At 44.1% G+C, this 12,836-nt stretch overlaps 2 protein-coding genes across 4 annotated transcripts in view; one reads left to right on the plus strand and one right to left on the minus strand.

Annotated features, from left to right (window-relative positions):
- Positions 1–241: 241 nt before the first annotated feature.
- Positions 242–5,844, minus strand: LOC139368611 (small ribosomal subunit protein eS10). The gene is made up of 6 exons (XM_071107687.1): positions 5,762–5,844; positions 1,687–1,836; positions 1,080–1,254; positions 692–778; positions 455–510; positions 242–337 (listed from the first exon to the last, which is right to left on the minus strand). Exons 2-6 carry the CDS (start codon positions 1,834–1,836, stop codon positions 290–292), a joined length of 516 nt encoding a protein of 171 aa, XP_070963788.1. The 5' UTR covers positions 5,762–5,844; the 3' UTR covers positions 242–289.
- A 2,782-nt stretch (positions 5,845–8,626) lies between these two features.
- The window catches only part of LOC139368612 (protein kinase C and casein kinase substrate in neurons protein 1-like), a 61,544-nt gene continuing 57,334 nt past the window's right edge, over positions 8,627–12,836 (plus strand). For 2 of the 3 annotated variants that reach the window (XM_071107690.1, XM_071107692.1), the window contains exon 1: positions 8,643–8,740. The gene's annotated coding sequence lies outside the window, so the exon portion shown is untranslated. Of the gene's footprint in view, positions 8,741–12,836 lie in introns of all 3 variants that reach the window. The other variant, XM_071107688.1, reaches the window with a different exon arrangement.

The raw sequence follows: 12,836 nt of genomic DNA on the forward strand, positions 1-12,836 counted from the left end.
TTAAAAATAAAAGTTGTCTCATTACCACCTACAAATTCAAATGTATCACAGGAGGCCACTAAGGGGAGGACGCAACATAACAATGGCTGCAACAGAGTGAATGGAATGGCATCAAACTCATGGATACCATTCCATTACCACAAGCCCATCTTTCCCAATTAAGGTGCCACCAACCTCCTGTGAAGTGTATATATCTTATGATCACCATCCAATGCAATTAGAAATTCATGACACACTGAGATTACAGCAATCCCCTTTTATTATACTGTACAAGAACAGAGTCAGTGTTTTACTCCTGTGGTGGTTGCTGTCCTCTGCCACGTCCAAATCCGCCTCTCTGCAACACACAATACGAGTTGGTAAGTTTTCAATCGTTGAAGATCTCAATTGACAAGTGGGCATTAGGCTACAATAAGACATGGCACCCACTATCGATTTGAAATACTTTACTTACGAATTGGAACTCAGTAGCTGCACCAGCGCCTGCTTCAGCCTTCTTGTCTGCGCCAGCTAAAAGGACAGAAAGTATGATCATCAGACAAGTAGAGATTCAGGTCATTTACATAAAAGTTTACCATTTGCTGCAATTCCCTATCAGCCACCATGGCAAAGCAAATATTAGCATCGGCTCAGTGTTTCCATATTGGTGCATCATTATTGAACGTAATAAACAGGTGGCTTGAGTACTCACGTGGTGCAGCAGAACGTCTGTAGTTGTCTCTGTCTCCTCCTTCACGGTTAAACCTAGCTGGCCGCTCACCTCTCTCACCCTCCATACCTGAAACAGAAGGATATGTTTTACACCACTCCTCTGATCTGCACACTACTATAACACCTGCAACATTCACCACTATTCATCCATGAAGGGAACCTGCTGACTGACTACAGGAAACAGTCAACCCTGGATTACTAATGGAAGTACAATACAAAAATCACATAAATAGAATGAATAGAGTGGCCATGATCCCCTATTCTACATGACAATCATATCTGTTCAACAAAATATATTTCTATCTGAACTTTGAACCCTCCTGAACAGGCCCCAGGTGACACAGACATGGTCATGATATGCAGACTACCTTTAGGCCTGGGCCGGGCGGTCTCAGGGCGCATCTGACGACGCAGAGTGGCGGGAACAATCTCTGGGGGCAGATGCAGGAAGTCCCTCAGGTACTGGATGCCCTCATTGGTCAGATACCAGTAGAAGTGGCGCCAGGCAAACTGCTCCTTCACGTACCCAGTTGACTTCAGAGACTGCAGAAGGAGGGTCACAGTCAAGTTGAGGACAAGGGCAACAGTTGAGGACATTCTGCTAGGGGAAAGGGGGAAACCTAGTCAGTTGTACAACTCAATACCTTCAACTAAAATGTGACTAACACATTTAACCGAACCCCTCTGAATCAGAGAGGTGCGGGGGGCTGCCTTAATCGACATCCACGTCTTCGGTGCCCAGGGAACAGTGGGTTAATTGCCTTGCTCAGGGGCAGAGATGACAGATTTTTACCATGTCAGCCTCGGTTACTGGCCCAACGCTCTAACCACTAGGCTACCTGCCGCCCCAGTTTATTGCGTGTCAAAGACAAATTTCCCCTTGGGGACAATAAAGTTTATCCCATCTTAGTCTCTATTTTCATTCTCCATCATGCAACACTATATGAGGCACCAGAAGAAAGTACAACATCTAACCTGCATGGCCTTCATTACGTGAAGGTTGGGCACATTCCTATCGGCCAGCTCCGGGTGCTTAGCCAGATGCACATCCTTTTTGGCGACCATCACCCCCTCCTTGAAGAGTAGCTCGTAGATGGCTATACGATTCTTCTTGGGCATCAGCATCTGGAGGGGCGGAGAAGAACATGTCCGTCACCTGTTGAACATGCTAAGCTCATGTTGCTCATGTCAACATGCATCAGCTGTGCCGTTGAGACCTCCATGAAGTGTAATAAGATAATGGTCATTCGGCAGCGAATGCTGCGTTCACGTGCTAGTCGGAACTCTGTCATTTCCCCATTGGTTCCTGCATGAACACCCCCCCCCCCCCAAAAAAAGGAGTCCTCCTTGCTAGCTATCAAATCACATTTTATTGGTCACATACACCTATTTAGCAGATGTTATTGCGGGTCTAGAGAAATGTTTGTATTCCTAGCTCTAAAAGTGCAGTAGTATCTAAAAATTCACACCAATACACACAAATATACAAATAAAATAATGGAATTAAGAAATATTAGGAAGAGCCATGTCGGAGTGGCATTGAGTAGAATACAGTAGAATACAGAATATACATAATGAATAAAACAGTATGTAGACATTATTAAAGTGACCAGTGATTCCATGTCTATTTACATAGGGCAGCAGCCTCTCAGGTACAACGTTGAGTAACCACTTTTTATGGTGCATCTGTAAAAGTTTGTGAGGGTCTATGGGGCCAAGCCAAACTTCTTCAGCCTGAGGTTGAAGAGGTGCCGTTGTGCCTCCTTCACCGCACTGTCTGTGTGGGTGGACCATTTCAGATTGTCAGTGATATGGAGGCCAAGGAACTTGAAGCTTTTCACCTTCTACACTGCGGTCGCGTCGATGTGGATGGGGGCAGCACTTCATGATGACAGAAGTGAGTGCTATGGGGTGATAGTCATTTAGTTCAGTTACCTTTGCTTTATTGGGTACAGGAACAATGGTGGACATCTTGAAGCTGGTGAGAACAGCAGACTGGGACAGGGAGCAATTGAATGTGTCCGTAAAAACTCCAGCCAGCTTGTCTGCACATCTTCTGAGGACGCGGCTAGGGATGCCGTCTGGGTCGGCAGCTTTGTGAGGGTTAACATGCTTAAAATGTCTTACTCACGTCGGCCACAGAGAACGAGAGCCCACAGTCCTCGGGAGCAGGCCGTGCCGTTGGCACTGTGTTATCCTCAAAGCAGGAGAAGGTGTTTAGCTTGTCCGGGAGCAAGATGTTAGTGACGTGACTGATTTTCCCTTTGTAATCCGTGATTGTCTGTGGAGTCCCTGCCACATACGTCTCGTGTCTGAGCCGTTGAATTGTGACTCCACTTTGTCTCTGTACTGACGTTTTTCCTGTTTGATCGACTTACGGAGGCCGTAACTGCACTGTGTGTATTCAACCATATTACTGCATTCAACTTGCCGTGGTTAAATGCAGTGGTTCGCGCTTTCAGTTTTGATCGGGAGAAACATCGGTAGACAGTGTCCTTCTCTCCCACCTGCCCTCAACGTCATTAACAGAACTGAGGAAAACAGTGCCCGACAAGCGGGGGCGAAGGACACTGTCTACCTGTCACCCTCAAGGCGACACTCTGTGCTAGCTTGCAAGTTAGCACACGGTGTTGCCCTCGCCTCCCCCCTGCTGTGTACCGGAGAAAACCTGTGCTCGACAGGTGAGGGCAAAGGACACTGTCTACCCGTCATCCACGCCTCCCGCTAGCAAAGGAGACAGAAGGCTAGGGCAATACCACAGATAGAACAATGAGCCAGATATTTCACCAGATGTATAAATGTGAAGCATCCGGTTGGCGTTTCCACTCACTTCCAAATATGGTGATGAGAGGAAGCCCAGGGGCTGGCATTGGGAGAAGATTGAACGAGATGGATTTTGGATAACATTCTGAAAATGTTCTCATAAATAAAAACATTTGATCTCCAAACAATTACAATTTTCCAAAACTTGAATCTGTAACAAACAGAGTGGACTGCGTTTTGTAGACTTTAACCTTTGCATTGTTTAGAATAACACAGAACCCAAACCGGCTGTGCGCGTGCGCCATCGTGCATACATTTATTTTGTCCCCCAACACGTGATCACGACATGCAGGTTAAAATATCAAAACAAACTCTGAACCAATTACATAAATTTGGGGACAGGTCAAAAAGCATTAAACATTTATGGCAATTTAGCAAGCTAGCTTGCACTTGCTAGCGAAGTTGTCCTATTTAGCTAGCTTGCTGTTGATAGCTAATTTGTCCTGGGATATAAACATTGGGCCGGCAGGGCAGCCTAGTGGTTAGAGTGTTGGATTAGTAACCGAAAGGTTGCAAGTTCAAATCCCCGAGCTGACAAGGTACAAATCTCTCGTTCTACCCCTGAACAGGCAGTTAACCCACTATTCGTCATAGCCCGTCATTGAAAATAAGACACCGTGTGCTACCTAGCATGCTAGTTATCTACCACAGTGTTACACCCTCCTCCAGTGTACCAGAGTCCTCTCTAGGTCTAGCTGGCTAAGCTAGCAGTGTCCTTCACTCCCGCCTGCCCTCGCAGTCCTGAACAGAACTGTGTGAAAACAGTGCCCGACAGGCGGGGGCAAATTACCTTGTCTACTGGTGTACAGCTAGCTAGCTATCTTTGTCGTCACTTCTTCTATGGGGTTTATCTGCGGCTGTCAACCAACAGTTATTGTGCATTGTCACCTACTGGAGCACATCAAGCTGAATATTGTATACAACTGTGATTTCTGTGGAATGGAAGAGACAATTTTGCATTTGTTCTTTGCCTGTTTTATAGTAGAATGTTTTGGATTGACATACATAATTTTGTTACAAAAAAATAGGACCGGTTGTGCTATTTAATGGTTTTGATATGATTTATTTCAGAAATTCTGACATAAAGATATAGTATATTTAATTCAACTGCTAATAATACTAGTTAAATTTCATATTCACAAATGCAAATTGTCTAATTCAAAACCTAACTTGTTTCACTTTATAAATGAGTTTCAACAATATGGCACCACTAACTAAAATGAAAAACAAAAAGGCAATTAAAACTTGTATTATTAATGAATATGATTTGTTTGTTTAGTATTCCTGGCAATGTAAATCGTTTGTTTGTATGCTTGTTTGCATGTGACTATTCCTATTTTGTTTGTTGATATTTGTTAATAAATAAATGTATTAAAGTGAACAAAAGCAAAACAAAAAAAACTACTGGAGCACCCCTGCCCCCCGCCTGTCCTAAGATAAAAAAAAAAATAAAACAAAAACGGACCAACAGAAGTATAAAGAGGGGTTCCTGCAAACTGGTCGCATTTAAACACCTGCTGCGTTCAACCAGTTAACAAGTAGGACATTTCCAAGTTTCCTAGTTCCGACCAGCACCTGAATGCGGCATACTGCAGCTGACCTGACCCACTGCCGGCATCAAAATAATATCAAATGTCTGATTCTGGGTGTGTATCCGGAAATTCAAGACGTGTAACTAACTTGACAGCAAACATTTCTAGCTTGGGACAGCTAGCTAGCATCCAATAGACCACACAGAAGATACGAACCATATGGTAGAAATGTTGAGGACTCGTCTGTGTCAAGGCAATTTGGCATAGTTCGCTAGCTAATTAGTGGCTAGAGCTAGCTGCTTGTTACTCGCTTTGCTAACGTTCTCAGCTGGTTAGTTAGCTAATGTTAACCCATTAGTTACTTCCTGGGTCCCTCGATAAATGTTTAAAGGAATACACCGGGATATACTCGAACGCTATAGTTAGCTAGTTATAAAGCCACCACAGTAATGCTAAATCGTGTTATTGTATCAGTGGAGAACACAGGGCAAGCTAGCTGCCGCCACATAATTATCAGTCGTGAAGCTAACGTTAGCTAGAAACAGACGTTTAGGGCCAAAAAACAACATTCAAGCATAAATAGACGTTAGACTATTTAAAGAAGCACAATTCAAACACGACTTTAATTTATGACAACGCAATTTCGTACGATGTTTGAGATAATACAGAATAATCAAAGTAGGCCGCTTTTCTACCTTGATTCTCGTTTTGAGACCGGAGCCGGAGAGACCGACGCATGCGTATTGATGTGGTATCCAGCGCAGCCGTGAGAAATTAAAACGTCCCTGATTATTCAATATGTTTTTGTGCGGGTGTGCGTATACCATTTGGTACCATTTGGTTTGAGTGTTATGGTTTTCTATATTTTTACATGTATTTTTCAGGGTACATGGTTTTCTATATTTTTGGGGACGTCACATCATCAGCAGTCATGATGATTAGTCTACAGTTCATAGGTTAATTATGTAATGTACTTTAAGATATTTGCAAAAAGTAGTAATGTTCTGAGTGGATGTAAATACCAGCCTGTTTCAGCTTTTGTCAAGGCAATGATTGGCTATGGTTGGATTTATCGAATCTGTATGCATCAAACTGTATGCACAGCGCCTCAAGCTTTATTGCGCAAAATGGTATGCAGCATCATCTGGATATTTATGCAACATTCACCTTCTGCTACCATTTCTGTCAAGCAGTCCACACACAGTTTGACACATACCTTTTGATAAATCTAACATATACACCACACAGAACGCACTAGGAACTGCCTCTGCAACGCAATGATGCAAGGCAAAACAGCTTTCAATTGGAAATGAATGTACTTCTGGTGTACCAAAATGCAAATTCACTCTCGGTGTGATCGAGGCATGGATGGCTTGACAGAAATGGTAGCAGAAGGTGATTGTTGCACTTTTGTGCACACAGAACCACATGATGGGACGGTCTGTGTGCACCGTCCCCCTGTTGTAAACAAAAGCTGGTGCACGAAATCTAAGGAAGTCTCTAGATTTTGCTCGCTTGAAGTAGAGTATCTCATGATAAGCTGTAGACCACACTATTTGCACTATTTCCATCCTCCTGGTTCCTGCTTACAAGCAAAAACTAAAGCAGGAAGCACCAGTGACTTGGTCTGGAAGACTGTAATATGTTCCTGGATTCTTCCGATGGCATTGAGGAGTACACCACATCAGTCACTGGCTTCATCAATAAGTGCAAAGACAACGTCGTCCCCACAGTGACTGTGCGTACATACCCCAACCAGAAACCATGGATTACAGGCAACATCCGCACTGAGCTAATGGGTAGAGCTGCTGCCTTCAAGGAGCGGGACTCTAACCCGGACGCTTATAAGAAATCCCGCTACCCCTTCAGACAAACCATCAAACAGGCAAAGCGCCAATACAGGACTAAGATTGAATCGTACTACACGGCTCTGACGCTCATCGGATGAGGCAGGGCCTGCAAACTATTACAGACTACAAAGGGAAGCACAGCCGTGAGCTGCCCAGTGACACGAGCCTACCAGATGAGTTAAATCACTTCTATGCTTGCTTTGAGGCAAGCAACACTGAGGCATGCATGAGAGCATCATCTGTTCTGGACGACTGTGTGATCACGCTCTCCGTAGCCGGCATGAGTAAGACCTTTAAACAGGTCAACATTCACAAGGCCGCTGGGCCAGACGGATTACCAGGACGGCCCCGGGCATGTGCTGACTCTATTGTTTACCAGTGACTTCACTGACATTTTCAACATGTCCCTGATTGAAGCAGACACCATAGTCCCTGTGCCCAAGAACACTAAGGTAACCTGCCTAAATGACTACAGACCCGTAGCACTCAAGTCCGTAGCCATGATCCATAGTGTCCGTAGCCATTCCATAGTGTCCACATCACTAACAAACTAGAATGGTCCAAGCACACCAAGACAGTCGTGAAGAGGGCACGACAAAGCCTATTTCCCCCTCAGGAAACTAAAAAGCTTTGGCATGGGTCCTAAGATCCTCAAAAGGTTCTACAGCTGCAACATCAAGAGCACCAGCCACCCCTGACTGGTTGTATCACTGCCTGGTACGGCAATTGCTTGGCCTCTGACCGCAAGGCACTACAGAGGGTAGACTCCAGCCACCCCTGTCATAGACTATTATTTCTACTACCGCATGGCAAGCGGTACCGGAGTGCCAAGTCTAGAACCAAAAGGCTTCTCAGCAGCATTTACCCCCAAGCCATAAGACTCCTGAACAGCTAATCAAATGGCTACCCTGACTATGCATTGTGTCCCCCCCCAACCCCTCTTTTACGCTGCTGCTAATCTCTGTTTATCATCTATGCATAGTCACTTTAAATAATTCTACATGTACATATTACCTAAAATAGCCCGACTAACTGGTGCACCACTCTGTACAGGTACCACCTGTATATAGCCTCCCTACTGTTTTTTTTACTGTTTTTTTGTATTTCTTTACTTATCTATTGTTTACCTAATACCTATTTTTTTTAACTTAACTGCACTTTTGGTTAAGGGCTTGTAGATCGTACAGCATTTCACTGTTGTTCACCTGTTGTATTCGGCGCACTTGACAAATAAACTTTGATTTGATTTGATGATGCATACTATTTTGCGCAATACCCTATCGGTGTAATTGAGGCGTTAGTCAATTCTTTGAGAGAAAAACAGTCATTTAGAATGTCATTTAATTTCAAAGCTAAAGTGGATGTCTACACTTAAAACTATCACAATTCCATCTAGTTGTGCTATGCCCGTTGAGACATTTAAGCCATATTTAAGGGCTATTCAAAACATTTGCAATTATCAATATATCGACAATCTTGACTGCACCCATGGGCCATAGCCTCGCAGCACTCTCTATTCATAACACACCATAGCCTACAATGTGTCTATATCGAAGTAACTGTAGAACGACCAAACTGTTTCCAATCCGCCCTATTATTTTCATGACAGTACTCGTGATGTTGGACAATATTGAAGTATTTAATGAGGCAAATGACTTCGTTGGACCATCCCCCAATGTGCACGGGTGCTTTGCAGCTCCCCCTTGCTGCGTGCATCGTGATCTCGCAGATGCAGAGCCTCTTGCAAAAGAAGGGTCGCCTTCTGTCATTGCAAAAATAACTGATAAAAATTCTGAAATATTTGGATAACACGCGAACACCCTGGTAAGTCAACCGTACAAGTTTGTCCGTTGTGGACGTTCCATAGTGTAGATGGTTAGATAACGCTGTGTAGCCTACTAGCAAAGGGAAACAGGGATGAAGGAATCTTCCTCGCATGGTTCCCACCGTTTACATTAATTTACCTGACCAACGTCAGATTGCAATCCAGTGTTTTTTTTATTTTTAAAAATCTTTTAACGACATATTCTTCATAATTATGAAACGCATATACGAATGCATTGTTATTAAATGGTCAAGACCTTGATCTAGCCTAGTATGTTGTTGTTTTGTATGTTGTAAAGGGTATAATACCGCTGTTTTATGTTTTCACTTGTCATCTGGAAATGTTGGTTTGCTTTATGTCGTATTTGGCAATTGTCTTATTGCTTTAGGCTACGTAAATTATATATTTTTATTACATAATATTCTACAACAGATTGTTTCCCCCCATGCAGATGTTTTCCTCTTTGATCACACAATGATAATAAATTAGCCGTTTACAGGCATATGCTCCTGTTTTCCTTGTCAAATTGAAGCATTATGGCTAAGCCTTTTCTTATGGGTAATTGTAACAATGTAATTTAACCTGTGTATGAATAGATCGAATGAAATTAATTTAGAAGAAAGTACTGCAGGCTATCGGCCGCAGATGCTACCATCACACGTCCTTTTTGGTGGTCAAGGTTGTTAGATTGCCATTTATGCTCCCTCCTAGCACTAACAGTGAGATAAACAAGACCATGGAGGTAGGCTGGACGAATAAACAAGTTCGCAATGATGCTTCTGAATACTATACCATAAAGCAGTCGACCAACGACGAATAGTAGTCTATGTTTATTGTTTAGTAGGCTATCAGGTCTCCCATGTGCAACATTTGTACAATGTAATGCCAGAAAATCAGGAGGCAGATTAGGGTATGGAATACTAATGAGGGCATTCCGGTCTGACGTTATGTAATAGCCTGTCATATCACAGTGAGGAGCCATCGCTACTGTATTTGAAAGCCTTATTGTTTTTCTTGGTGGAATCTCTGCCGCTCCTCTCTCACGAATCAACAATATTATTGGCATTGATGGAATTGTATTTCCTATCAAGTGTCTCAAGCAAATACACTATGTATACAAAAGTATGTGCCCCCCCCTTCAAATTAGTGGATTCAGCTATTTCAGCCACACCCGTTGCTGACAGGTGTATAAACTCGAGCACACAGCCATGCAATATCCATAGACAAGCATTGGCAGTAGAATGGCCTTACTGAAGAGCTCAGTGACTTCCAACAAGTCATGCTGTTATTCTGAAGTGGAAATGTCTAGGAGCAATAACGGCTCAGCCACGAAGTGGTAGGCCACATAAGCTAACAGAACTGGACCGCTGAGTGCTGAAGCAAGTAACGCGTAAACATTGTCTGTCCTTGGTTGCAACACTCACTACCGAGTTCCAAACTGCTGCTGGAACCAACATCAGCACAAGAACTGTTTGTCGGGAGCTTCATGAAATGGGTTTCCATGGCCAAGCAGCCGCACACAAGTCTAAGATCACCATGCGTAATACCATGCGTCAGCTGGAATGATGTAAAGCTCTCTGCCATTGGACGCTAGAGCAGTGGTGAATCACGCTTCACCATCTGGCAGTCTAACGGACTAATCTGGGTTTGGCGGATGCCAGGAGAACACTACCTGCCCCAATACATAGTGCCAACTGTAAAGTTTGGTGGATGAGGATTAATGGTCTGCGGCTGTTTTTCATGGTTCGGGCTAGGAGCCTTAGTTCCAGTGAAGGGAAATCTGATCGCTACAGCATACAATGACATTCTAGACGATTTTGTGCTTCCAACTTTGTGGCAACAGTTTGGGGAAGGCTCTTTCCTATTTCAGCATGACAATGCCCCAAAGCAAAGCGAGGTCCATACAGAAATGGTTTATCGAGATCGGTGTGGAAGAACTTGACTGCCCTGCACAGAGCCCTGACCTCAACCTCATCGAACACCTTTGGGATGAATCGGAACGCCGACTGCGAACCGGGCCTAATCGCCCAACCTCACTAATGCGCTTGTGGCTGAATGGAAGCAAGTCCCCGCAGCAATGTTCTAACATCTAGTGGAAAGCCTTCCCAGAAGAGTGGAGGCTGTTCTAGCAACTCCATATTAATGCTATAAGAATATTTTGAAGATAAATACACAACTCAGAGGACGAGAGGACTAGGAGTTAGTTTTCAGTTAGGATCTGTGGGATGTCAGTCATGAACTCAGAGCTACATGTGCTACGTGGGCCACGTTTTCATTGGTCTGTACATTGAGTCTGGAGTGGGATACTTTTTTTTGGGCCATTGGCCAAGTTGTCCTGCAAGGACTTCTGATTGGTCAACCCCAGACTAGGGTGGGGGGTTATAAGTGGCATCCTGTCCTTTGTTCTGTGGAGAAAAACTGAAGGACAGGGAAGACTGAACGTCTACTTTTCAGCATAGCACCTATGATTTGTCCTGCTCAAATAAATCTATTTTCTCCCCCTTTGCGGTCTGTGTTATTGAAGAATAACCTCAGTTGCTAACAATGCCCATGATTGATGTTCAACGAGCAGGTGTCCACATACTTTTGGTCATGTAGTGTCTGTCTAAGTGCAGTTAAAACACAAGATAGACCGGTAGAATGCACATGTTTAAACATTTATGCAGTTTGGGGATGTTTATATCATTAGTGATTCTTCTGCATCACTAGTTATGGCTGATGAAACAACCGTGGGGTGTGATGTTAAATCCTTATTCACACGCAAGATCTTGTAGGAGGTAGCCTACAACTGAGAACTGGGCAATAAATAAGGGGATGTCAGGCCCTTCAGAGAAATGGGTTGTTCATGCCTCCCTCATCAGGGTGTCAACAAGGTCTACGAGGGGATCAACTGCCTCAGCATAGTTTATTGATGCAAAGGAAGGGAAGGTAGACTATACGGCCGTTTGTTCTGTCCTCCGTCACTTGGGTGGAGCTGTCCATGGTGCTATGTTGAGCTCTGCCGTCAGTGGGTTGAACCACACCCTCTGCACGTCTGTCAGCAAAGGTGCCACTGAGTGATTTGGCTGCAGAGGAGGGAGAGGATGGAGACGATGCAGTAAGGGGCATAATCCAATTGTAGTGCGGCGTAAGGAGCTGTAAGGGTTTGCTTTTTATTAGCGGACTCCATGCACTTTCCTACCTTGTAGTTGAGTCAACAGGAACTGTTCAATATCAGATGACTAAAAACAATCTTTCTTGTTGACACAAACTGAGTTTATACTTGGATTACACTTCTCTTTATTAAGGTAGTCTAGCGATTATAGCGATGGGCCGGTTGCTGGTTCAAATACCCAAGATAACAAGGTGAAAAATCTCTGTGCTCTTGAGCATGACACTTCACCTTAATTTGCTCCAGGGCGCTGTATTACTATGGCTGAACCTGTAAAACAACACATTTCACTGCACCTATCTGGTGTATGTGAAGAAAAAATAAATAGATCTTTACTGACTATTTTTCTTCTCTGGCTTTTTATTTAATTTATTTAACTGGGCAAGTCAGTTAAGAACAAATTCTTATTTTCAATGACGGCCTACCCCGGCCAAACCCAAACCCGGAAGACCCTGTGCCAATTGTGCGCCGCCCAATGGGACTCCCAATCATGGCCGGTTGTGATACAGACTGGAATCAAACCAGGGTCTGTAGTGACACCTCTAGCACTGAGATGCAGTGCCTTAGACCGCTGTGCCACTCGGGAGCGCAAAGGAGGAGGCCCTTGCAGTGCTAAAACACGCACTACAAGTGCCCACATAATCTCTTTGAGGAAAAGCTATTCTAAAGCTGGCGCCAACATTCAAAGAGGGCGTGCTGTGCATCCAAGTCTCTTAACACAAACTGTTTCCTGCCTTCACCCATTTATTTGTTCTCCCGCACAATGTCATTCTGTCACTGATCTTGGATTAGTTCAATTTCTCAGTGTCATGTCCGTGGGTCAGGATCTGCTCAAACTCCGCACTCAAACCCAAGCACTCCGTTCTGACACCATCTTTCTCTCATGGCCCTCCCACCCCTCCAGGGATTCAGCTCCCACTCAGCCCAGTAAACGCTCTTCTCTG

The sequence above is a fragment of the Oncorhynchus clarkii genome, chromosome 16 (assembly GCF_045791955.1).
Source record: "Oncorhynchus clarkii lewisi isolate Uvic-CL-2024 chromosome 16, UVic_Ocla_1.0, whole genome shotgun sequence".
NCBI lineage: Eukaryota > Metazoa > Chordata > Actinopteri > Salmoniformes > Salmonidae > Oncorhynchus > Oncorhynchus clarkii.

What these genes read in the sequence shown, in the direction of transcription:
- LOC139368611 (XM_071107687.1), bottom strand. Translation starts at nt 1,836, where the DNA reads ATGCTGATGCCCAAGAAGAATCGTATAGCCATCTACGAGCTACTCTTC. An exon ending in CGCCCGGCCCAGGCCTAAAG is followed by an intron (nt 779 to 1,079) that starts GTAGTCTGCATA and finishes CTTCTGTTTCAG; the next exon opens with GTATGGAGGGTGAGAGAGGT. An exon ending in CAGCTACTGAGTTCCAATTC is followed by an intron (nt 338 to 454) that starts GTAAGTAAAGTA and finishes TGTGTGTTGCAG; the next exon opens with AGAGGCGGATTTGGACGTGG.